General features: G+C 45.5%; 1 protein-coding gene and 1 long non-coding RNA gene across 2 annotated transcripts; one reads left to right on the forward strand and one right to left on the reverse strand.

Moving 5' to 3' along the window:
• Positions 1–9,154: 9,154 nt before the first annotated feature.
• LOC100279381 (uncharacterized) lies at positions 9,155–11,294 on the forward strand. Its single transcript, NM_001152395.2, has one exon. It carries the CDS (start codon positions 9,473–9,475, stop codon positions 11,054–11,056), a length of 1,584 nt encoding a protein of 527 aa, NP_001145867.2. The 5' UTR covers positions 9,155–9,472; the 3' UTR covers positions 11,057–11,294.
• A 575-nt stretch (positions 11,295–11,869) lies between these two features.
• LOC103635219 (uncharacterized) lies at positions 11,870–12,657 on the reverse strand. The gene is made up of 2 exons (XR_002264374.3): positions 12,296–12,657; positions 11,870–12,135 (listed from the first exon to the last, which is right to left on the reverse strand). It is a non-coding gene; the product is annotated as an uncharacterized lncRNA (long non-coding RNA).
• Positions 12,658–27,411: the final 14,754 nt, after the last annotated feature.

Here is a 27,411-nt window from a genome sequence, read left to right on the forward strand (position 1 = left end):
GAGGCTTCAGAAAATGTCTGATGATAAAGTCGAAGGTGCACGGAATGAAGTAAAGAGACTTCTCAGTGCCGGTGTTATCAGAGAAGTAACATATCCATAGTGGTTGGCTAACACTGGTATGGTGAAGAAGGCTAATGGGAAGTGGAGAATGTGCATTGATTTCACAGACCTCAACAAGGCATGTCCGAAGGATGAGTTTCCCTTACCAAGAATAGACTCCCTTGTAGATGCAGTAGCTTCTTCAGAGCTCATGAGCTTATTGGACTGTTACTCGGGTTATCACCAAATTTGGATGAAGAAAGAGGATGAGCCAAAGACAAGCTTCATAACTCCTAGTGGTACCTATTGCTACCTTCGGATGCCCGAGGGGCTCAAAAATGTTGGAGGAAGCTTCAGCAGAATGACTGTCAAGGTTCTTCACTCTGAAATAGGCAGGAATGTGCTAACTTATGTTGATGACATCATAGTAAAAAGCACAAAACAAGAAAACCATGTTGTTGATTTGCAAGAGACGTTTGCCAATTTCAGGCAAGCTGGTCTCAAGTTGAATCTAGAAAAGTGCGTTTTTGGAGTGAAGAAGGGCAAGTTTCTTAGTTGTCTGGTATCAACAAAGGGTATCGAAACTAATCCAAGCAAGATTGAAGCTATCCTTCAGATGGAACCACCAAATTCAAAGAAGGGGGCTCAACGGTTGGCAGGAAGGTTGGCATCGTTGAATTGATTTATATCAAGATCAGCAGAAAGAAACTTACCATTCTTTGGAATATTGAAGTCAGCCGAAGTCTTTCAGTGGGGTCTGGCTCAACAGAAAGCCTTCGAAGAGTTAAAACAATATCTAATAGATTTGACAACTCTAGCTCCACCTTCATCAGGAGCTCCGCTACTTCTGTATGTGGCTGCCTCCCATTCTGCGGTCAGTGCGGCACTTGTACAGGAGAAGCAAGATGGCCAAGTGAAAAGACAAGCACCAGTATACTTTGTCTCCGAAGTACTCGGTTTACCAAAGAAAAATTACACAGAATTGGAGAAGATATTGTATGCTGTGTTGATGGCCTCCAGGAAGCTTCGACATTATTTTCAAGCATATCATATAATAGTGCCTTCATCACAACCTTTGAAGGACATAATGAGAAACAGAGAAGCTACAGGAAGGATTGGAAAATGGGCTACGGAACTTAATGAATTCACCATTGATTATGTACATAGATCCTCAATTCAATCTCAGGCGTTAGCAGATTTCATTGTTGATTGGACGCCAGGGGCTCAGGGAGAAGAAGCAACAAAAGGTTCTGAAGCTTGGATGGTATTCTGTGACGGCTCTTGGGGAACCTTTGGTGCAGGAGCAGCTGCTGTCTTAGTTGCACCCTCTAAAGTCAGATAATGTTATTCCATAAAGTTAAACTTTATTTGCACAAATAACATTACCGAATATGAAGCTCTTCTTTTAGGCCTGCAGAAACTAAAGTCAATGGGAATAAGAAGGGCAATCCTCAAAACTGATTCACAAGTTATTTCTGGCCACGTAGACAAAAGCAGCAAGGCAAGGGATCCAAAGCTTGAAAAATATTTGGATGCAGTCTGAAGATTGGAAGCTTCTTTTGAGGGATTTTCTGTAAAAAATATTTCAAGGGGGGAAAATGAGCATGCGGATTTGCTAGCTAAGTCAGCGGCACAGGGGCTCCCTTTGCCTTCCGAAGTATTCTTTGAAACAATAAAAGCACCTTCAGTCGAACTCATGGAGAGAGCAGTGCTCACAATATCACATGTACATAGTGAAGATTGGAGGACTGAGATTATATCCTTCCTCCAAGGCAATTGTCTTTCGGATGATGAAGTTTACAATATAAGAATGGAAGCAAGAACAAGACCATATGTAATCATAGAAGGGGAGTTATATAAATATGGAGTTTGCTCTCCATTACTCAACTGCTTATCCAGAGCCGAAGGTCAAGAATTGATGAAGGAAATACATGCAGGATTATGTGGGTCTCATATTGGTTCTAGGCCTTTGCTAGGGAAGGTTTTCAGACAAGGATTTTATTGGCCGAAGGCAGCTTCGGATGCAGCAGACTTGGTTCAAAAATATGAAAATTGCCAAAGATGTGCCAGAGACCAGAAACAACCGTCATCTTTAACCCAGCTAATACAACCAACTTGGCCACTGCAAAGGTGGGTCTGGATTTGTTAGGTCCACTTCCACCAGCACAAGGAAATTTGAAATATGTCGTCGTAGCAGTGGAATATTTCTCTAAGTGGATCAAAGCAAAGCCCTTAGCCACAATAACTTCGACCACAGTACAGAAATTCTTTTGGCAAAATATTGTTTGTCCTTCGGCGTGCCGAAGGCAATAACCGTTGACAATGGAAATCAATTTGATGCTGAAACATTCAAAGATTTTTGTGACCGAATTGGTACAAAAATACATTTTGCATCAGTAAGGCATCCAGAATCAAATGGGTTAGTAGAGAGAGCAAATTGAATTATAATGACAAGAATAATGAAGTTAATCTTCAATCAGCCTAGAGGAAAGTGGCCAGATGAGTTGATCAAAGTGGTGTGGAGCCATAATACAACTGTCTCAAGGTCAACAGGTTTTACACCTTTCAAGCTCCTGTTCGGTGACGAAGCAATAACACTAGAAGGAGCAAAGACAGGATCAATAAGAACCACAGCTTCAGCTGAAGATGGAGCTGATTCTCAAATAACAAAAGACACTATAGAAGGGACCAGACTTTAGGCCATAGAACACATCAATAAGTATCAAGTCGAAACAATAAAATGTCGTGATAGGAAAGTTCGATTGAAAAATATCAAGCCAGGTCATTTGGTGCTTCGGAGGGTAGCCAACCCAGATACAGTGGGCAAGCTACAACTGAAATGGGAAGGTCCTTTTCTGGTAGTATCTTCGTCAAGACCCGGTTACAGATTGAAGGATATGGACGGCAACGACATACCAAGATCTTGGAATGTGGATGAGCTTCGGTGGTATTATGTGTAATTGATGTAATCTTTTCTATTTTATCCTATGGCACCCTTTTCCTTTCAGGAGGGGAGAAATGTTTTTAACGGGGCCATAGTTTGTAATTTTTTATTCTTATTTAGCTCTATGCAATACAAGGGCCAAAATCCCCCAAAAAATGTAACATGTAATATCAGAACCTGCACCATCGAGTGCAAAAGAGAACAGGGAAAAGCTCAAAATACGTCCCTAAGGGGATGTAGAGCTGTAATCACTCCAAGGATGACGAAGCTACAAAAGTCGTTCCTAAGAGAGCGCAGAGTAAGTTCCGAAGCTCAAAAGTCGTTCCTAAGGGGTTGCAGAGCTTAAATGCCACCAAAATAGAAGGTGAAGAAGCTCCAAAGTCGTTCCTAAGGGGATGCAGTGCTTAAATGCCACCAAAATAGAAGGTGACGAAGCTCCAAAGTCGTTCCTAAGGGGATGCAGAGCTTAAATGCCACTGAAATAGAAGGTGAAGAAGCTCCAAAGTCGTTCCTAAGAGAATGCAGAGCTTAAAGACTCCAAAGTCGTTCCTAAGGGGATGTAGAGTCTGGGTGTGACTTCATGTGCGTTTTGGTCATACATTTGCATGTTACATTACATCATTCATTGCATTCATACAGACATTCATTAGACATTCGTAGGATCATCATCATCATGACATAAAGCACGAACTGAAATAGTCCGGCTTCAGCGACAAAGTGCTTCGTTGAACACGAAGAAGCTTCGTTTCAAACATAAATACAGGCATTTTATGTAAGGAAATGCTTCGATGTGTACGAAAAGAAGGGAAGGTGTTTTTCGCCTTCGGCTCAAAAGACACACGAATTTCGTTCACAGCAAAGCAATTCGTACATGGATGGAAAGGTAAAATTATATTACAAGGTATAGACAAATATACACAATATTGAGTTCAACTCTTGATTACAATTCTTTGCAAAAATAATACAAATATTCCCTAAGCTCTATACACGAAGGCATGAAAGGAAGCTTCGGGCTAGCAACCTTCGGAATGTATTGTGGACTATTAACCTTCGGCACCGCCATCCTGCAGACAAACGATGGTATAAGGTAAAAGTGATGATAAAAATCAAGGCAGACAACAGGTAAAAGTTTCTTACTGATTTAAGTGGATTCCGAGCTTCGTCTCCAACCAACTCTCGTCCGCCTTTAGCCCAAATTTGAGTGATGAATCTATTTCCGATACTTCGGGCCTCACCAGGAATATTAATCAGGTCTAATGCCGATAGGCTGAAGGTTAGTTTGTTTACTGTCTTCGCATGCGTGCATCTGGCCTTCAAGATTGCAGCAGCTGTGCCACGAGAAGCTAGCAGAGCACAGAAGTCACCATGCCCAGCTATCACTTCATCGAGTGCATCAACTTCATTTTCAATGTGCTTGAAGGTATCTGATATATCTCCAGCCGAAGGGGCAATATCTTCAGAACTGGCCCCAACCGAGCTGAAGACTCCTTTTAACCGTTGCACGCAGCGACTGCCAAATTCCAAGCATGTGTTCCGAAGGTCCCTCAGAGATTCCTATAGCTTTGAGTTTTTATCAGCTTCGGCCTCATATTTTGCTTGCAGTTTCTTCTTCTCTTGTTCGAAGCACTCTGATTTTCCTTTCAAGGTTGTTTGAGTTTGGAGAAGCTCCTCGCTTAACCTAGCATTTTCAGTTTGAATCCCTGCAAGCGAACCTTCTATTGCTTGAAGCAGGAAGTCCTTCTTTTCAAAAGAAACTTCGTAATCTTTAATCTTGCTTTCCAAACCCTCAATTATAATTTCATTTTTCTTATCTTCAAGGTCTTGTTGCATTCTTAATGCTTTACTTAGCATCATACTCTATAAAAATAAGTATATTTCAGAAAATTTTAATTCATCACAAAGATAACAGAAATCTAGGAAAAAGAATTTTACCTTAAAATTGGAGTAAAAGAGACTCCTGACGATATGTTGCCGTCGGTAGCCGCTTATATCAGACTCAAGCTTCGGAAAACCGACACTCTTCGATAGAGTGCCGATTATTTTCGCCCCGACGCGATCGTGAATACATCCCAAGGCTTCTTCGTCGATTCCACCAAAAAGCATAGCTCCTGGCTGGTAGCCACAGGATATCCCATATTCCTTTATCTCCTTTTTCTCAGCCTCGGACAATTCTTGACCCACCAGGTTCCGAAGGTCAAAATCTTCCTCTTCTAAAGCAGCATCGGCAATCTTTTTTCCTTTGTCAGGCTGCGGCCATGACCTTCTCTGCAGTTGCAGCCGTCTCTTCTGCAGCCATATCCGAAAGAAGTTTGTCAATTCCTGACAGTGTACTTGCTAGATTGGTAGCTTCGGCAGCAGCCGCAGCTTCGACAGAGGTTTCAGCTTCGGCAGTAGCCTCGGCACTTGCAACAGGCACTATTTTGGATGCCAAGGCTAGCGGTGGTGTCCGCTCAATAGCTTGCATAACATTAATGATTCTTTGTTTTTCTGACCTTTAGTCTTCTCCTTTGTAGCCGAAGGTTCATCCTTCTTCTATAAAAGTTTTGTTAGTTCTGGTCTCAGAGGACTTAGCAGCTGGATGGGCAAGGATTCAGTCATTACCTTTAGAATTTCTGCTATTTCAGCAGTAGAGGGCATTGGAGTTTCTTCTGTTGCCTCAGTTACCTTCGGCTTCGGTACCTCAGGCTTCCTTTTTTTGACACTGCCGCCTTCGGCTCAGGAGCAGTTTTTGTCTTCTTTGAAGCCTTCTCATCCTCAACCATTCTGGCAGCCTGTCTGTTTAGAATACTAACAATTCTTTTTATTTTCACTCCTTCGGCCCCTTTGTCAAGCTTTTCATAATCGGGGTATTCAAAATTCAAGGCGTCCATTACCCGGTTCAATCTTCGTTTCAGCCGGGTATCGAAGGCTGCGGTCATCAGCTGATCTTCCTTCTTGGTATAATTCCCAAGTATCTCATTGCACATGGTCTTAATCATGTCTAGCCATTCTTTGCAAGGCTTCTTGAATTGTTTTTCAAACTTAAAATGGTAAGCAAGTCGAACAAGTTCATGCTTCTTCCCCACTTCTTTCCTCTTCGGCATTCCCCAGTCACTTGACGTCGGATATGTTCTGTTTGCTAAGTATTCCTGCACCAAGTCCCTAGTACTGATCTGCTCAGCTACCACTCTAAATTCTACTTCAGCCAACTGACAGGGTGACCCCAATTGCATATTGCATAAGGGCCTGGTCATCCTGAAGCTCAAAGTTAGTGGACTCATAACCATGGTCATCAGCTTCTCCCTCTTTTTCTCGTCAGCCTTCATATAGAACCGCTCACTCTTCCAACCAGTTGGCTACTTCGTGCGGTAGCTAAGAACTGGTGCCTTTGTATCCTTTCGATACACAAAACTGTAACAGCCAAAATTTTCATGAAGGCCATCTGCCCTGGCCTTTGTCTGGTAATGCAGCTCGTGCACTCGACAGAAAGCTTCAGCATCTGGACTCATCCCTTGGCTTCGGAGGGCCCAGATATAGACACTGAGTCTAACAATAGCGTTGGGAATCAACTGATGAAGATATATCTCAAAGTTCTTTAAAACTACCCCTATCATTTCATTCAGGGGGAATCGCAGCGCTGCTCTGAAGAAGCTCTTAAAAACGACAACTTCATCCTTTCTCGGTTCTGGGATTACCTCTTCCCCAGCAAATCGAATAAGTTTGCTCTCAGCCTCTCTAAAATAGCCCAATTTCATCATCATACGCATGTCATCTTCCGTTACAGTAGATTTTTCAAACTCAAGATGACTAGGCTTTGTTGGGATCAGAATGCTATAGTCTTCTTCACTCTCATCAACATTTTCACCCTCAACCAGAGCTTGTTTAGCTTCGGCATTAGAAGCACCTTCGTCAGCAACCTCCTCTACCACAACCAGACCTGATCGCTTCATTACTTTCGAAATCGGCGCTGTTTCGGTGGCCTAGGTTTTGTCCCTCTCACGAGACATTCTAGCAATTGATCGTACATTGGCCATTTCAATGGTTTCACCTTTTGACGAAGCTAACCTTAAACGATGAAGCGTTTGCTCGAGAGCACAATACAGAAAGCTTCGGCTATGGTCAAATTTTTTAACAGCACAACAGTGCAATGTCAATGAATGATGTGGTAACTCCTCACCAACCCGTCTATTTATATAGTGCTGCAGGGGAGAAGGTGAACCGCCAGGCCGCTTGCACTCGTTGAATGGTGGACCGTCCGATGCCTGGAATATTATAATCGTTTCTCGGCAATGAGCTCAGGGAAGGTGTTTTTCGGACCTTCGGCATTCCGAAGCCTTCAAGTTTTTCGCAGATCGAGCTCGTTACGAAAAATGATCTAGCACCGCGAAGAGGTTACTGTTGGGGGCCTTCTTCTCCGCCGAAGATCCTCTAAGCAAAAACACCTTTGGCAGGACGATATGCAAGCAGACACGACATGAAGATATATGCCGAAGCTACAATTGAAGGAGCTTCGGCATGATGGCATGCCCAAGACGAAGAATGACACCGACTTAAAGGGGAAAGGACTACATAGTCCCTGATAATTTATATTATGATTATAACTAGTTATCAAGGACACGAATGTAATTTTATCCGGGTTGCGTCCCGTGCCTATAAATAGATGAACAGTATCCCATACTGTTCACGCTGAATTGTAATCACTCTTGCGTCACCTTCACTTTTTTACCTTCTGTCAAGTCGAAGGTACGAATGTAATATAAATATCGTTGATATTTATTCATGTTTATAAGAATAAGAATATAAATAATCTAATAACTTGGTATGATTGTTTACGTTCTTTTCATGTCTCATATGTCTTTATTTATATCTTTACCCACTAAAATGATGAAGGTATGCCCTTCTTGATCTTCGTCTGAAGAACATTATATCACAGGCGAAATAATGCTTCGAAGAACGAAGGTCTCTAATCGTTAACAATTGTGTTGCTTTGTTCTTGGTGTATCACATCCGGGAACAAGGACCAACAGAAGCTCTTGTAATACTTAATAATATGCTGAAAACAAATGGTTAGCCGTGTTTTTGAGGATCTTCGGCAGACGAAGGCCCCAACAGTAGAGACGGTATGATGGATTCTGCAAAAGTGGATTATGGGTGGGCGTATCGAACGCGTGAAGAACACCGAGGTGTCATGGTAGTGTTGAAGTCCAGTTGACGTGTAATCGTAGAGCTGTGCACGATGCATAGATTAATGAAGATTGAGGTTTGTATTTGTGTTTTTGGGCACCTCAATGTTGCCTCCTTGCTAAAAATGCTAACTGCGCCTATGATTTGGCAATCTGTCTTTGTCTATGAATTGTGGAGTGAGCATATTAGTAAATCTCTCTGGATGAGGTGAGGGTGGTGCGACAACGGTGACGATATGGCATGTGAAAACCCAGATAAACTGCAGGACGCAAAGGCGGTATAGTTACGGTGGAGGATAGTCGCGGCTAAGGGTGATAATGGGTATTAAATTTTACATTATAAAATTTAAAGATCGAAACAAATTAGGATCGAACTCTATTTCTGTCCTAACAAATTATAAAGAAACATTTCGATCATGGTGAGTGGAGTGCAGGGACTCCTGGCGATGCGGCGCAACGGGACTAGCAGAAGAGTGTGGTGCGATTGGACGTCGCGGCCCACCAACCGGAGCGATCGCATGCCTGCAAAGACAGCGCGCGAACGGAAGCATTGTCGGGAAAAAAAAAGGTCAGCAGCGCTGGGCTGCTGACTTCTGGATGGGGATAACTAAACCAATCATGCATCATGGATGGACGGATGGTGATTCTGTTCAATCGGCTGCTGGTGCTGGATCTGATCATATATTCACATCCTCTCCCAACGGAAGGATCGGATCAATCATCACATGTAGGCCGCGTAACCCAGAGCACCACTGCAGCCTGCAGGCGAACGGAAACACCTTTCCCATACAAATAAGCAACCCGCGCTAAGAAAGAATATGAAACGCGCAAAGTCCCGCAAGCGGTCCCAATGAAAGCGACCTGCGGCCGCCTCCTCCTGCTGCCGATTCCGTGCTACCACCAACTGCCCGCTGCGCTGCTGCATTGCCAGTCCATCTCCAGCACCAGCAGGCCAGCAGGGTCCGTTTGGTCAGCATCAGCGGCGCAGCCTTCGGTCGTGTTGGCGGTTGGCCTGTTGCATTGCATTCCCTTACGCCGCAAGCCATAGAAATGAGACGCGGTTTGGTTCCTTCCGCCAGACCGCCACGCAGCACGCCATGTTTAAAATGACGCGAGTCCACGCCAGCCGACGCGGTCATGGTCTACGACGACTCTTCTACTCTGCGTTCGCGTGCTAACGCCGTCCACGACTCTCTATGCGCGTCCCTGTGCTTCTGCTTCCTGGGTTCTTCCGGGCGGTTCTGAGTACTGCTGATCCTTTAAGGCTCGAACACCACGCCCCCCGCCGGCCCCCACTCAAAATCCGACTGTGAGTTGAGACTTAGAGATGATCCACCACCACCGGGCGAGCTTGCTGGTGCACCAGCACAGAAAGGGCGAGGCGGCGGCAGAGGATGCGCTGCCGGCTGAAGAGTCAGGCGGCGGCAGGATGAAGGAGCTCCGGGGCCGCTTGGCAGACTACGCCTGTCAACACCGAAAGCACGGGCACGATGCGCTGCTCCGTATGCTTGCCGGCTTCGCGCTCGTATCCTGCCTCCTGCTGCTGCTTCCTGGCAGCCCCGTCTCCGCCACCATGGACGAGCTGCTGCAGCTAGGGAGGAGGGCGCGGCACGACGACGGCGCACCGGCACCGCCGTGCGCCGACGTGGCCAACGACACCGTCTGCTGCGACCGCACCGCGCTCCGCACCGACGTCTGCGTCATGCGCGGGCACGTCCGCACCCAGGCCGCCTCCAACTCGCTCTTCCTGCTCCTGCCTCCCAACTCGTCTCGACCGGCCACCGACGAGCACATCCGCCCATACACGCGCAAGTGGGAGTCCAGCATCATGAGCACCATCGACGAGCTCCGCCTCCGCTCCGCGCCAGAGGGAGCGCCCAGCCGCTGCGACGTCCGCCACGACGTCCCCGCCGTCGTCTTCTCCACCGGCGGCTACACGGGCAACGTGTACCACGAGTTCAACGACGGCATCATCCCGCTCTACATCACCGCGCGCCACTATAACAAGAAGGTGGTCTTCGTCATGCTCGAGTACCACGACTGGTGGATGACCAAGTACGGCCACATCGTTGAGCAGCTCTCCGACTACCCGCCCATCGATTTCACCAACGACCGCCGCACGCACTGCTTCCCCGAGGCCGTGGTTGGGCTTCGCATCCACGACGAGCTTGCTATCGACGCCGCGCGGATGCCAGCCAACCAGACGATCCAGGATTTCCGTCTGATGCTCGATGACGCTCACCGTGGTCGCATCCAGACGATCATCGAGGAGAAGAAGGAAGCTGCTGCTGCGAGGAGACAGGAACATCGCGGAAGCAAGAGGAGCCGGCAGCGCAGCAAGACAGCCTTGGCTGAGAAGCCACGGCTCACGATCATCTCTCGGAACGGGTCGCGCGCGATCGAGAACGAAGCCGAGCTGGTGCGCGCCGCTGCGGGCGCCGGGTTCCGCGTCGCCGTGCTCCAGCCACGCCAGGACACGGAGCTCGCCAGGATGTACCGCGCCCTAAACGCCTCTGACGTCATGGTGGGCGTGCACGGCGCGGCCATGACGCACTTCCTGTTCATGCGCCCGGGCTCGGTGTTCATTCAGGTGGTGCCGCTTGGCACCGACTGGGCCGCCGAGACGTACTACGGCGAGCCCGCGCGGCGGCTGGGCCTACGCTACTTGCCGTACAAAATCCTGCCGTCCGAGAGCTCGATTTACAGGAAGTACGCCAACGACGACCCGGTGCTGACTGACCCGGATACCGTGAACGCTAAGGGATGGCAGGTAACCAAGCAGGTTTATCTGGACGGCCAGAACGTGCGCCTGGACATGGCACGGTTCCGCCGCCGGTTGCGCCAGGCGTATGACCACTGGGCGCAGCGCCACCGTGCGGGATTGGGCGTGGAACAGAGGATATACCACTGAAGCGTGGGTGTCACATAGTGATTTTTTTTTCATTTTTTCACGGTGGAGGATATTTTCAATTGGTTTTTTTCATTTTTGTGACAGTGAATATTGTAATTTTAATACTCCTAGAACATATACAGAGGGTGATCGGTGCTCCATGCGGAGTTTGATGAGTAACATTTGTACAGGCCCCGTACATAACAAGTTGTCAAATAAACGTGAGAAAAAAGGACAGAGAGAAATTTGGTTCAATACAAACCATTTCCTTCTCTATTTTATATGCCTTCGAACTTGGGTTAACGGGGTCAGTAGCAGCGTTCTCGTTCTAGCAGTTATGGAATGGATGATGCGCCCATAGTGAAGGGGATATCTTACACATCAATAGCAATTGCAGTAACAATATAAAGCTTAAAATTCACATCAGTAGTAATATTGAAAACCAAAAGAATATCTTTCCCATGCTTAACAAGTAACTCCAAACAACTATCACGCTACCCCTACAATGACGATCCATTGTTCTTTGAAAAATCATTAACAATTTTCACACTACGAAAATGTATGCCAAGGACGATAATACGGCTCTACGGATTTCACTTTCAGGGCTAGTTTGCCAACAAATAGATAAAAAAACCTAGGGAAATAATCTATCAAGGGGATTTTAAATGACACTTTAATTCTCTGGGAGGATTTTTTCCACTCCGGTGTATTTCCCTGCCACTGTTTGGCAACCAAGGGGCTAAAAACCCCTCTTGAGACAAAATACTTCAAAATATCATTAAAAAATCAAAGAAAAATAGGAAATATTTAGAAAAACAAAAACACAATGAAACATCACTAAAAATCTAAAAACATGCATAGGACATGATCATCTAATATCCAACAAAGTTAATCTATCCATCATCACATCACATAAGATCATCTTCATTCACACGTACAAATAGACAATATAGCATAAAAACAGAGTACAAGTCCTTTCGTTATGAACTTTGACACTAGAATAAATTATTTGTTTAACTCCTTTTTTACAAGCTTCATGTGGATTGTTATTCCATTTTCCTTCTCCATGTCAGCTTCAAGTGTTGCTTTCACTTAGCACTCTGCAAATACCAAGTAGCACCAACTGACACACGGTTTAGTTTACACCATGTACCAACATTTTACAACTAGGAAATGACAAAAGCGAAGAAACTTGTAGAAGTATGATGCTAACATGTTCTTGGAAGCTATGTTTTGTTACATGCTTAACTATGGACATACCTGATTTTGCGCTTTAGCCACATTCTTCGAACATTGTGGTTCATTGTTGACATGAAAGCCTCTCTATTAATCTCGGACTCAAAGACCTCCACAGCATATGACTTCTCCTCATCTGTGAATCCATCCATTGCTTCCATTTCCTTCATACACTTCCTCATGGAAAGTTCTTTAAGAGCATCAAGTGCCTTGTTAGTTTGGCTCTTTTTGAACTCCACATAGCCTTCGAGAGCTGCTCCAACATGACTCTGCTTACGCTTTCTACTTTTGCTACCTTCTCCCTCTCTTGCTTCATGAATAGCTGACACAGATTGAGCTTCACTTGTCATCTCTTGTCCATCCAAATCAAATGGATTTGTATTGAATGGATGGAGAGTCTGTTCAAATGTACTCCTAGCTGAAGGAACAACAAAAATAGGAGCAGAAGGAACAGAAGCAGGAGGAGCAAGAGGAGGAACAGTAGCAGGAGGAGCAAGAGGAGGAACAGTAGCAGGAGGAGCAAGAGTATCAACAGATAGAGGAGCATAAGGAGGCAGCTGTTGAGTTGATGTGAAATTTAAGTCTCCCGTAGACACACTACCATAACATTGAGATCGAATGTGAAATTGAGATCGAAGTCGCAGACTACCATAACATTGTGTGAAAGAGTTCCTTTTCTATTTCTATATGGAGGGGCCCTATCTTCTGAGATAGTGATGGGTACATGTGTGTCGTCAATGGCACCAAGGCAATTCTGCATTAAAGAAACAAATATAGAAATATAATGATGGCATGTGGCAATTAGCATAGGATAATTGTGTGTTTGTAGTTGTAGCTCACCTGAAAAAAGGGCATGAACCTAGAATCTGTTGCAATCCTAGCATGAGTTTGAACTGAGCTAGGAAGCTTCACAAACCGTTGAGTTAGTATGGGAACTATCTCAAAAACTTCGGATATTTTTCGATGGATAGTCTCTCCACTGTGTTGAAAAGCCTTTTGTAGCATTTGTGAAAGGGAATTAGGCTTACACCTATTTCCTAATTGATTTTGGTGGTTGAATTGCCCAACACAAATAATTGGACTAACTAGTTTGCTCTAGTCTATAAGTTCTACAGGTGCCAAAGGTTCACAATAAGCCAATAAAAAGACCAAGGAAAGGGTTCAACAAAGAGAGTAAGGGATAACCGAAGTGTGCCCTGGTCTGGCGTACCGGACTGTCCGGTGTGCCACCGGACAGTGTCTGGTGCACCAGGGGACTCCAAGCTGAACTCCACACCTTCGGGAATTCTCAGAGGCGCTCCGCTATAATTCACCGGACTGTCTGGTGCCCCAAGGGAGAGCAACTCTGAACTCGCCAGCTTCGGGAATCCGCTCCGCTATAATTCACCGGACTGTCCGGTGAGTCACCGGACAGTGTCCGGTGCACACGGGACTGTCCGGTGTGACAGCGGAGCAACGGCTACTTCGCGCGCAACGGTCGTCTGCAAAGCATTAAATGCGCGCTTGCGCGCACAGAGGAGGAGAGCACGCGTGGGTGGCACACCGGACAGTCTACAGGACTTGTCCGGTGCGCCACCGGACAGCCAGGCGGGCCCACAAGACAGAGCTCCAACGGTCGAACCCCAACGGTCTGCTGACGTGGCTGGTGCACCGGACTGTGTCCGGTGGCGCACCGGACTGTCCGGTGCGCCATGCGACTGCAGCCTTCCAACGGCCACTTTGTGGTGGTTGGGGCTATAAATACCCCAACCACCCCACATTCATGGGCATCCAAGTTTTCCACCTTCCAACTACTTACAAGAGCTCTAGCATTCAATTCTAGACACAATCAAATAGATCAAATCCTCTCCCAACTCCACAAAGCTCTAGTGATTAGAGAGAGATATTTGTTGTGTTGTTTTGAGCTCTTGTGCTTGGATTGCTTCCTTCTTTCATTCTTTCTTGCGAACAACTCAATTGTAACCAAGGCAAGAACACCAATTGTGTGGTGGTCCTTGCAGGGAAGTTTGTTCCCGTTTGATTGAGAAGAGAAGCTCACTCGGTCCAAGGGACCGTTTGAGAGAGGGAAAAGGGGTTGAAAGAGACCCGGTCTTTGTGACCACCTCAACGGGGAGTAGGTTTGCGAGAACCGAACCTCGGTAAAACAAATCCTTGTGTCTCACTCTTTATTCGCTTGCGATTTGTTTTCACGCCCTCTCTCGGACTCGTTTATATTTCTAACGCTAACCCGGCTTACAGTTGTGATTAAGTTTGTAAATTTCAGATTCGCCCTATTCACCCCCCCCCCCCTCAAGGCGACTTTCAATTGGTATAAAAGCCCGGTGCTTCATTAGAGCCTAACCGCTCAAAGTGATGTCGGGAGATCACACCAAGAAGGAGATGGTGACCGGCGAGAAGCCCGCTACAAGCCACGGGAAAGCTCCATCGGGAGAGTCCCACAACAAGGGGAAGGAAAAGGAATCCCCTTCACACAAGTCGCGTCGGAGCGGTGACAAGAAGAAGAAGATGAGGAAAGTGGTCTACTACGAGACCGACACCTCGTCGCCATCCACCTCCGGCTCCGACACGCCGTCCGTAACTTCTAAGCGTCATGAGCGCAAGAAGTTTAGTAAGATCCCCCTACGCTATCCTCGCATTCCTAAACATACGCCTTTACTTTCCGTCCCATTAGGCAAACCACCAACGTTTGATGGTGAAGATTATGCTAGGTGGAGTGATTTGATGCGATTTCACCTAACCTCACTCCACAAAAGTATATGGGATGTTGTTGAGTTTGGTGTACAGGTACCATCCATAGGGGATGAAGATTATGATGAGGACGAAGTGGCCCAAATCCAACACTTCAACTCCCAAGCCTCAACTATACTCCTCGCCTCTCTAAGTCGAGAGGAGTATAATAAGGTGCAAGGGTTGAAAGGTGCTAAGGAGATTTGGGACACGCTAAAAACCGCGCACGAAGGAGACGAGGTGACCAAAATCACCAAGCGGGAAACGATCGAGGGGGAGCTCGGTCGCTTCCGACTTTGCCAAGGAGAGGAGCCACAAGACATGTACAACCGGCTCAAAACCTTGGTGAACCAAGTGCGCAACCTCGGGAGCAAGAAATGGGATGACCATGAAATGGTCAAGGTTATTCTAAGATCCCTCGTTTTTCTTAACCCTACGCAGGTTTAATTAATTCGAGGAAATCCTAGATATACACTAATGTCTCCCAAGGAAGTAATTGGGAATTTTGTGAGCTTTGAATTGATGATCAAAGGCTCAAAGAAGATCAACGAGCTTGATGGTCCCTCCACGTCCGAAGCACAACCGGTCGCATTTAAGGCGACGGAGGAGAAGAAGGAGGAGTATATATCGAGTAGAACACCCATTGACGCCTCCAAGCTCAACAACTAGGAAATGTCGCTCATCATCAAGAGCTTCCGCCAAATCCTCAAGCAAAGGAGGGGGAAAGATTACAAGCCCCCGCTCCAAGAAAGTTTGCTACAAATGTGGTAAGCCCGATCATTTTATTGCAAAATGTCCACTATCCAGTGACAGTGACAGGGGCAACGACAAGAAGGGGAGAAGAAATGAGAAGAAGAGATACTACAAGAAGAAGGGCGGCGATGCCCATGTTTGTCGGGAGTGGGACTCCGACGAGAGCTCCACCGACTCCTCCTCCGACGAGGACGCCGCAAACATCGCCGTCACCAAGGGACTTCTCTTCCCCAACGTCGGTCACAAGTGCCTCATGGCAAAGGACGACAAAAGGAAGAAGGTAAAATCAAGATCCTCCACCAAATATGAAACCTCTAGCGATGAGGATAATGCTAGTAATGAGGAGGATAACTTGTGCATTCTTTTTGCCAACCTAAACATGCAACAAAAAGAAAAATTAAATGAATTGATTAGTGCTATTCATGAGAAAGATGATCTCTTGGACACCCAAGAGGACTTCCTTATTAAAGAAAATAAGAAGCATGTTAAGGTTAAAAATGCTTACGCTCTAGAAATAGAAAAATGTGAAAAACTATCTAGTGAGCTAAGCACTTGCCATGAGACCATTGACAACCTTAGAAATGAGAATGCTAGTTTAATTGCTAAGGTTGATTCAAATGCTTGTGATGTTTCAATTCCCAATCTTAGAAATGATGATGTTGATTTGCTTGCTAAGATTGAAGAATTGAATATCTCTCTTGCTAGCCTTAGAGATGAAAATGAAAAATTGCTTGCTAAGGCTAAAGAATTAGATGTTTGCAATGCTTCCATTTCCGACCTTAAAAGTAGAAATGATATATTGCATGCTAAGGTTGTAGAATTAAAATCTTGCAAACCCCCTACATCTACCGTTGAACATACTTCCATTTGCACTAGATGTAGAGACATTAATGTTGATGCTATTCATGATCACATGGCTTTAATTAAATAACAAAATGATCACATAGCTCAACTTAATGCTAAAATCAATGAGCATGACTTAGAAAATGAAAAGTTTAAATTTGCTAGAAGCATGCTCTATAGTGGGAGACGCCCTGGCATCAAGGATGACATTGGCTTACAAAGGGGAGACAATGTCAAACTTAATGCCCCTCCTAAAAGATTGTCAAATTTTGTTAAGTCAAGGCTCTCATGCCTCAGGATAACGAGGGTTACATTTTGTACCCTGCCGGTTATCCCGAGAGCAAAATTAGGAGAATTCACTCTAGAAAGTCTCACTCTGGCCCTAATCATGCTTTTATGTATAAGGGTGAGACATCTAGCTCTAGGCAATCGAGCCATGCTAAATTGCCTAAGAAGAAAACTCCTACTGCATCAAATGATCATGACATTTCATTTAAAACTTTTGATGCATCTTATGTTTTAACTAACAAATCTGGCAAGGTAGTTGCCAAGTATGTTGGGGGCAAGCACAAGGGGTCAAAGACTTGTGTTTGGGTACCCAAAGTTCTTGTGTCTAATGACAAAGGACCCAAAACCATTTGGGTACCTAAAGTCAAGAACTAAAATTGTTTTGTAGGTTTATGCATCCGGGGGCTCAAGTTGGATCATCGATAGCGGGTGCACAAACCACATGACAGGGGAGAAGAAGATGTTCTCCTCCTACGAGAAAAACCAAGATCCCTAACGAGCTATCACATTCGGGGATGGAAACCAAGGTTTGGTCAAAGGTTTGGGTAAAATTTCTATCTCACCTGACCATTCCATTTCCAATGTTTTTCTTGTAGATTCTTTAAACTACAATTTGCTTTCCGTTTCGCAATTATGTCAAATGGGCTACAACTGTCTTTTTACTGATGTAGGTGTCACTGTCTTTAGAAGAAGTGATGATTCAATAGCATTTAAGGGAGTGTTAGAGGGTCAGCTATACTTGGTAGATTTTGATAGAGCTGAACTCGACACTTGCTTAATTGCTAAGACTAACATGGGTTGGCTCTGGCACCGCCGACTAGCCCATGTTGGGATGAAGAATCTTCATAAGCTTCTAAAGGGAGAGCACATTTTAGGATTAACAAATGTTCATTTTGAGAAAGACAGGATTTGTAGCGCATGCCAAGTAGGGAAGCAAGTTGGAGTCCATCATCCACACAAGAACATCATGACGACTGACAGGCCGCTCGAGCTCCTACACATGGATCTATTTGGCCCGATTGCTTGCATAAGCATCGGCGGGAGTAAGTACTGTCTAGTTATTGTGGATGACTATTCTCGCTTCACTTGGGTGTTCTTTTTGCAGGAAAAATCTCATACCCAAGAGACCTTAAAGGGATTCTTGAGACGGGCTCAAAACGAGTTCGGCTTAAGGATCAAGAAAATTCGAAGCGACAACGGGACGGAGTTCAAGAACTCTCAAATCGAAGGCTTTCTTGAGGAAGAGGGCATCAAGCATGAGTTCTCTTCTCCCTACACGCCACAACAAAATGGTGTAGTGGAGAGGAAGAATAGAACTCTATTGGACATGGCAAGAACCATGATTGATGAGTATAAGACTTCGGATCGGTTTTGGGCCGAGGCGGTCAACACCGCCTGCTACGCCATCAACCGGTTGTATCTACACCGAATCCTCAAGAAGACATCATACGAACTCCTAACTGGTAAAAAGCCCAATATTTCATATTTTAGAATCTTTGGTAGCAAATGCTTTATTCTTGTTAAAAGAGGTAGAAAATCTAAATTTGCTCCTAAGACTGTAGAAGGCTTTTTACTAGGATATGATTCAAACACAAGGGCATATAGAGTCTTTAACAAGTCCTCTGGACAAGTTGAAGTTTCTTGTGACGTTATGTTTGATGAGACTAACGGCTCTCAAGTAGAGCAAGTTGATCTTGATGAGATAGGTGATGAAGAGGCTCCATGCATCGCGCTAAGGAACATGTCCATTGGGGATGTGTGTCCTAAGGAATCCGAAGAGCCTCCAAATGCACAAGATCAACCATCCTCCTTCACGCAAGCATCTCCACCAACTCAAAATGAGGATGAGGCTCAAGTTGATGAAGGAGAAGATCAAATAGATGAGCCACCTCAAGATGATGGCAATGATCAAGGGGGAGATGCAAATGATCAAGTCAAGGAGGATGAAGAACCAATACCGCCACACCCAAGAGTCCACCAAGCAATCCAACGAGATCACCCTGTCGACACCATCCTCGGCGACATTCATAAGGGGGTAACCACTAGATCTCGTGTTGCACATTTTTGTAAGCATTACTCTTTTGTTTCCTCTATTGAGCCACACAGGGTAGAGGAAGCACTACAAGATTCGGATTGGGTGGTGGCGATGCAAGAGGAGCTCAACAACTTCACTAGGAACGAGGTATGGCATTTGCTTCCACGTCCTAACCAAAATGTTGTAGGAACCAAGTGGGTCTTCCGCAACAAGCAAGACGAGCATGGTGTGGTGACAAGGAACAAAGCCCAACTTGTGGCCAAGGGATACTCCCAAGTCGAAGGTTTGGATTTCGGTGAAACCTATGCACCCGTAGCTAGGCTTGAGTCAATTCGTATATTATTAGCCTATGCTACTTACCATGGCTTCAAGCTTTACCAAATGGACGTGAAGAGTGCCTTCCTCAATGGACCTATCAAGGAAGAGGTCTATGTTGAGCAACCTCCCGGCTTTGAAGATAGTGAGTACCCTAACTATGTTTATAAACTCTCTAAGGCGCTTTATGGGCTTAAGCAAGCCCCAAGAGCATGGTATGAATGCCTAAGAGATTTCCTTATCACTAATGGCTTCAAAGTCGGAAAAGCCGATCCTACTCTATTCACTAAAACTCTTGACAATGATTTGTTTGTATGCCAAATTTATGTTGATGATATTATATTTGGGTCTACTAACGAATCTACATGTGAGGAATTTAGTAGGATCATGACACAAAAATTCGAGATGTCAATGATGGGGGAGTTGAAGTACTTCTTAGAATTTCAAGTGAAGCAACTCCAAGAGGGCATCTTCATTAGCCAAACAAAGTATATTCAAGACATTCTAAACAAGTTTGGGATGAAGGATGCCAAGCACATCAAGGCACCCATGGGAACCAATGGGCATCTCGACCTCGACACGAGAGGTAAATCCGTCGATCAAAAGGTATACCGGTCGATGATAGGCTCTTTACTTTACTTATGTGCATCTCGACCGGATATTATGCTTTCCGTATGCATGTGTGTAAGATTCCAAGCCGACCCTAAGGAAGCTCACCTTACGGCCGTAAAACGAATCTTGAGATATTTGGCTTATACTCCTAAGTTTGGGCTTTGGTACCCTCGGGGATCCACATTTGATTTAATTGGTTATTCCGATGCCGATTGGGTGGGTTCCAAAATTAATAGAAAGAGCACATCGGGGACTTGCCAGTTCTTGGGAAGATCCTTGGTGTCTTGGGCTTCAAAGAAGCAAAATTCCATCGCTCTTTCTACCGCTGAAGCCGAGTATATTGCCGCAGGTCATTGTTGCACGCAACTACTTTGGATGAGGCAAACCCTTAGGGACTATGGTTACAAATTAACCAAAGTTCCTCTTCTATGTGATAATGAGAGTGCAATCTGCATGGCGGATAATCCCGTTGAGCATAGTCGTACTAAACACATAGCCATTCGGTATCATTTCTTAAGGGATCACCAACAAAAGGGAGATATCGAGATTGCATATATTAACACTAAAGAACAATTAGCTGATATCTTTACCAAGCCACTAGATGAACAAACTTTTACCAAACTTAGGCATGAGCTAAACATTCTTGATTCTAGGAACTTCTTTTGATGTTTTGCACACATAGCTCATTCATATACCTTTGATCATATCTCTTTCATGTGCTATGACTAATGTGTTTTCAAGTGAATTTCAAAACAATTCATAGGTGTATTGAAAGGGAATTGGAGTCTTCGGCGAAGACAAAGGCTTCCACTCCACTCCATGACTCATCCTTCACCGACGCTCCGAGCAACTCTCCGACTTTGGTATAATCTTCACTCATATGTCTTTTACCAAATGGGGAGAAAGTAGTTAGAAAGGGCTCTAATGATTCCGTTTTTGGCGATTTATGCCAAAGGGGGAGAGAGCATGAGCCCAAAGCAAAAGGACCGCACGCAAAAAGACCGCACGCAAAAGGACCGCACCACCACCAATTTTAAAACTTTAGTTTTTTAATTTGGTCTTAAAAAGTATTTTCAAATTGGTATCTTATTTGTGATATAATTTCAAATTGGTATACCCTCTTCAAAATTAACATCAAAACCCTCTTGAACACTAAGAGGAGGATTTCATTAAGGGGGAGTTTTGTTTAGTCAAAGGAAAAGCATTTGAAACAGGAGGAGAAAATTTCAAATCTTAAAAATGCTTCTCAAAATCTTATTCATTTACCTTTGACTATTTGCAAAAGAACTTTGAAAAGAATTTACAAAAGAATTTGCAAAACAAAACATGTGGTGCAAGCGTGGTCCAAAATGATGAAAATATAAAGAAACAATCTATGCATATCTTATGAATTTATATTGGATCAATTCTAAGTAACCTTTGCACTTACAATTATGCAAACTAGTTCAATTATGCACCTCTACATTTGCTTTGGTTTGTGTTGGCATCAATCACCAAAAAGGGTGTCAGTATTCCTGTAGGCGACCTGGAGTTGGGGGACGACAGGAGAGCAGGAACTGATGAAGTGATGGGCCGGCGAACAAGCAAGCCCAATAGCAAATGGTCCGGCGCCGAGTGGATCCGTTGAAGGGTGGGCCGGCGCTTAATACCTGGTTGTAATAAATAGTAGCACTTGTACTGAGAAAGACAGTTTTGGAATAAAAATACAGAACTCACCTCTCCTTCCTGGTTGTCTTCTCCCTTTCGTTTCCTCTCTGCAACGAGCAGCGTTCGCCATCAGGTGGAGGACGCTTACAATTGGTATCAGATATCTGGTTCCGGCCCTGGCGACGACCTTCCACTACACCAAGAGGGCTAAGATGTCGGGCGCAGCAGACCCCGGCGTTGCGGCGGCAATAGCCGAGCAGTCCAAGTCCATTGAGGCCCAATCGAAGACGCTGGCGACGCAATCAAGACTCCTGCAGCAGATGTGCGATCGGCTGGAGTCTACTAAGGAGCGCTGGAAGCAATTGGAGTCTATCGTGGGGAAGAACTCCGAGAATATTGCATCATTGTCTGCCAAATTTGACGGGGTGGAAGGCGTTCTGCCCTGAGCGGACCTGGGGCGTGACTTACGGGCGCATCTCGACGGCCAGATGGCGGAGATGCAGGCGGTTGCGATGGATCGTCTCGACGCGCTGGCGGCGGATGCATCCGGCCGTGTCGCATCCCTAGAGAACATCACTTCCTCCTTCGAAGCATGGCGTCCCCGCATCGAAGGGTCGGTCCACGACATCTATTCCTCCGTGGAGGGCATCAAGGCGGAGCTCCACAAGGTCGCTCGGTTCCTGGAGCGCGCAGCGGTCGAAGAACCAGCGTCCCACGCTGGGGTACTTGGCTCATTCGCGTCGGCAGCGGAGCGCCAACCTGCGTCCGCGAACCACACCGACGGGCCCATGGGGCATGGCTCTCTTCTACATCGGGGGACTGGTTTTGGAAATACCCATTTCCATCACCATCTCCCGAACAATGGTATGCACGACCCTGGTCCACCTCCTCGTCATACTTTATTTCCACGGACATTTGATGCGCCCTTGGGACATCATACTGGGCCACAGGGGGTTGGGGATCACCATAGTCGGCCTCTGGGTAATCTGCCTAAGCTCCATTTTCCTTCCTTCGATGGCGAAAATCCCAAGTTATGGCAGTCCCGATGTGAGGCCTATTTTCGCATGTTTGAGTTCGATTATGTCATGTGGATTGAGGTCGCTTCCATGCAATTTGTGGGGCCTGCAGCTAGGTGGTTGCAGTCAGTGGAGAATCAGTTGGGTTATATATCTTGGGAGAGTTTTTGTGCTTTGATCCGAGAGCGTTTTGCCAAGGACCAACACCAAGTTTTACTTAGACAGCTCTTCCATATCAGACAGTCAGGATCGGTGTCATCTTATGTCGATGAGTTTTCACAGTTAGTAGACAAACACAATGCATATCAGCACATGTCTGACCCTCTTTATTATACGATGAAGTTTGTTGATGGCTTAAGGGACGATATTAAGGCAGTAGTAATGATTCAACGTCCCAAGGATTTCGATACTGCTGCTGTATTGGCTCAATTGCAGGAAGAAGCTGGTGAGATGATCAAGAAACGTGAGCCTCGCCGGTGGCCTCAAAACTGGCAGTCGTCTCCATCTATGCAGTCCACTCAAGCACAATCGATGGTGCCTAAGGACTCCAAGGTGGTGCCTAATGCGAGGATGGAGGACAAGCGACCACAAGGGGCCCCTAATTCTTCTACTGACTCTCGGTTAGCATCCTTGTATGCTTACCGCAAAGCACAAGGGTTGTGCTACAAGTGTGGACTACAGTATGCCAAGGGTCATAAATGTGCTGACACTATTCAGTTGCAAATGGTGGAAGAGTTATGGCAAATGGTACCTTTGCCTGATACTGATGACCCCGAGATCCTGGAGAAGGAGGACACTTTTGAGTTGAATTCATTCTTGTCCAAGGCTGCTGAGCAAGGAGTTCATGCTACGCGAACCATGCGCTTTGTGGGACATATTGCTGGTATGGACGTATTGGCCTTATTGGATTCAGGCAGTTCCCATTCTTTTGTTAGTACAACAGTGGCTTCTGTCTTGCCCAATATTGTCGAATTGGACAAACCTGTTAATGTTCAGATAGCAAACGGTTCTTACTTGTGCTGCTCCAGCCAAGCTTTGGACGCTTCCTGGTCCTTGAGTGGTGTGCCATTCTCTTCCAACTTAAGGGTGCTGCCCCTATCTACGTATGACCTGATTATTGGTATGGATTGGCTCGAGGCTCACAGTCCTATGATGGTTCATTGGGCACATAAGTGGTTGACCATTCCTATTAAAGGAACTTATGTAACCCTTCATGGTCTTACTTCGTCAGTACTATTGGAATCAATGGTCCAGGTCTGCACCTTGTTCGAGCTCTCTGACAAAGAACATACTATATTGCAGAAGCTACCTGCTGCTATACAGGATTTGATACAGCAATATTTTTCAGTTTTTGATGTACCCAAAGGCATGCCACCTGCCAGAGAGTGTGATCATCAAATTCCATTGATACCTGGTGCTAGGCCCGTGCAGATGAGACCCTACCGGTATGCACCTGCTCTGAAGACAGAAATTGAAAATCAAGTTGCTGAAATGTTGCAGTCAGGCATTATTCAGCCAAGCAAGAGTGCATTTTCTTCTTCTGTCATTTTGGTTAAGAAAAAGGACCAAACCTACAGGTTTTGTGTGGACTATCGTCACCTCAATGCTCTTACACTCAAAACAAAGTTTCCAGTGCCAGTGATAGATGAGTTTCTGGACGAGCTCCATGGTGCCTGTTGGTTCTCTACTCTAGACTTGAGGGCTGGTTTTCACCAAATCAGAATGGACCCACAAGATCAATATAAGACAGCATTCCAAACGCATCATGGACACTTTGAATTTCGAGTCATGGCATTTGGGTTGTCTGGGGCACCAGCTACTTTCCAAGGAGCCATGAATTCCACCCTAGCTCCTTTACTAAGGAAGTGTGCACTGGTGTTTTTTGATGATATTTTGGTATATAGTAAAACCTGGGAGAGTCATCTTGTTCATTTGGGACAGGTCCTGCAATTGCTTTTAACAGATCAATGGCACATCAAGCTCTCCAAATGTGCTTTTGCACAACAGCAAATTGCTTACCTAGGCCATGTTATATGCAGCAAAGGAGTGTATACAGATCCTGCTAAGGTTGAGGCTATTAAATCGTGGACTGTGCCTACTAACTACAAGGAACTCAGAGGATTTCTTGGACTGGCTGGGTACTATAGAAAATTTGTCAAGCATTTTGGCATGATTGCCAAGCCCTTGACTGAGCTGCTAAAGAAGGGGGTTCTGTTTGTATGGACTCAGGATCATTCAGTGGCATTTGATACACTTAAACAATCACTATGTTCTGCCCCTGTCTTAGCATTGCCTAACTTTGAAATTCCTTTTGCTATTGAGTGTGACGCATCGGGGTATGGTATTGGTGCTGTGCTGCTACAAGAAGGTCACCCATTGGCCTTTGTCAGTAAGGCCTTAGGACCCAAGAACCAAGGACTGTCAGCCTATGAAAAGGAGTATCTTGTTATTCTCCTTGCAGTCAATCAATGGAGACAATACCTACAACATGCCGAATTTATTATCTTTACTGACCACAAAAGTTTGTCTCATTTATCTGAACAAAAGCTCAACACTCCTTGGCAACAGAGAGTGTTCTCCATGTTATTGGGTCTCCAATATAAGGTGGTGTACAAGAAAGGGGTGGAAAATGGGGCAGCTGATGCCTTGTCTCGCATGCCACCTGTTGAATCCGCCTTGTTCAGTCTATCTACTGCAGTTCCTCAATGGCTACTTCAGGTTGCTGATAGCTATGTTCAAGATGTTAGAGCATCTCCAACAATGCCTTAAACTAGTGCCTCAAATTGAAATATAGGGCTCTACACAGGAAAAACCACTCCAACAGTGCCTCAATTCAACAAATTTTGTCAAAAAACTATAGGGCACTCTCTCAAGTGCCTCAAATATACTACACTGTAGTGGGCTGCCCTATAATCTAGATTTGGGGCTTTACTGTTGGAGCGGGGTGTTTTGTTGGTGCTCTAAATTCTATAAAATTTACTTATTTTTAAATTATAAGGCATTTTTATAGGTCACGTTGTTGGAGATGCTCTTAAAGCACAAGCTCTTTTGGCTGCTCTTGCTACCAATCAGTCTGATTCCACCCACTACACCTTGCACTCGGGCATTATATGTTATAAAGGCAGGGTATGGGTTGGTAATGATCCAAGTATTCACAAGAACATTATGTCAGCACTACATGACAACCCTCTTGGGGGGCATTCGGGTTTTCCTGTTACTTATCGCAAGATCAAGCAAATCTTTGCATGGGCTGGAATGAAATCAGCAGTCAAAGAATTTGTGGCCAATTGTTCTGGGTGCCAACATGTAAGTCTGACAGAAGCAAGTACCCAGGGTTATTGCAACCCCTTCCAGTACCAGAACAGTCATGGCAAGTGGTCGGAATGGATTTTGTGGAGGGACTTCCTCACTCTAATCGTGCTGATACAATCCTGGTGGTGGTGGATCATTTTTCCAAATATGCACATTTTCTACCATTGTTGCATCCATTCTCTGCACTCAAGGTAGCCCAACTGTTCTTAGATTCAGTTTACAGGCTCCATGGCCTTCCCACAGCCATTGTGTCGGATCGTGACAAGGTGTTTACAAGTCAGTTTTGGCAAGAGTTGTTTCATCTGTCGGGTACTACACTAAAGATGAGTTCATCATATCATCCTCAGACGGACGGGCAGACAGAAAGGGTGAACCAGTGCTTGGAGACGTATCTTCGCTGCTTTGTGCATTCCTGTCCTTCCAAATGGTCGGGATGGTTGCCCTTGGCTGAGTATTGGTACAATACCAATTTCCATTCCTCTTTGGGTCGGACTCCCTTTGAAGTACTTTATGGACATGTTCCTCGCCATTTTGGATTTACAACTGAGAATGTTCCTACTTCGGATGCTCTTAAGTCCTAGTTATCTGACAGAGAGTTGATGGTGCAGCTTGTCCGACAGCATCTCTTGCGAGCTCAACAGAGGACAAAGGCACAAGCAGATAAGGGCAGGTCTGATCGGGAATTCAGTATCGGAGATCTTGTCTATCTGAAGCTCCAGCCTTACGTACAGTCATCAGTTGCTACACGGGCCAATCATAAGCTGAGTTTTCGTTACTTTGGACCATACACAGTCTTACAACGAGTGGGCAAGGCTGCTTACAAGTTGCAGTTGCCCTCGACAGCGCGAATACATCCTGTATTCCATGTGTCTCAGCTTAAACAATCCAAAGGGCACCACCAAGTTAGCACCACATTGCCAGACAGCTTCGCTGCTCCCCGTGTTCCTCTTCAGATTTTGGACAGGCGGGTGATATCTCGTAGTGGTGCCCTGCTGCCCCAAGTGCGTGTACGTTGGTCTGAGTCTGATGAAGCGCTGGATTCTTGGGAAGATGAAGCAGCTTTGCACGCTCGTTTTCCAGGGGCCGACGCTTGGGGGCAAGTTGTCTGTCAACAAGAGGGGAATGTCAGTATTCCTGTAGGCGACCTAGAGTTGGGGGACGACAGGAGAGCAGGAACTGATGAAGTGATGGGCCGGCGAACAAGGAAGCCCAATAGCAAATGGTCCGGCGCCGAGTGGATCCGTTGAAGGGTGGGCCGACGCTTAATAGCTGGTTGTAATAAATAGTAGCACTTGTACTGAGAAAGACAGTTTTGGAATAAAAATACAGAACTCACCTCTCCTTCCTGGTTGTCTTCTCCCTCTCGTTTCCTCTCTGCAACGAGCAGCGTTCGCCATCAGGTGGAGGAGACAAAGGGGGAGATTGAAAGGGAATTAGGCTTACACCTATTTCCTAATTGATTTTGGTGGTTGAATTGCCCAACACAAATAATTGGACTAACTAGTTTGCTCTAGTCTATAAGTTCTACAGGTGCCAAAGGTTCACAATAAGCCAATAAAAAGACCAAGGAAAGGGTTCAACAAAGAGAGCAA

The sequence above is a fragment of the Zea mays genome, chromosome 8, assembly GCF_902167145.1.
Source record: "Zea mays cultivar B73 chromosome 8, Zm-B73-REFERENCE-NAM-5.0, whole genome shotgun sequence".
Taxonomy (NCBI): domain Eukaryota; kingdom Viridiplantae; phylum Streptophyta; class Magnoliopsida; order Poales; family Poaceae; genus Zea; species Zea mays.

Coding starts and splice junctions, on each gene's coding strand:
- LOC100279381 (NM_001152395.2), top strand. CDS start 9,473: ATGATCCACCACCACCGGGCGAGCTTGCTGGTGCACCAGCACAGAAAG.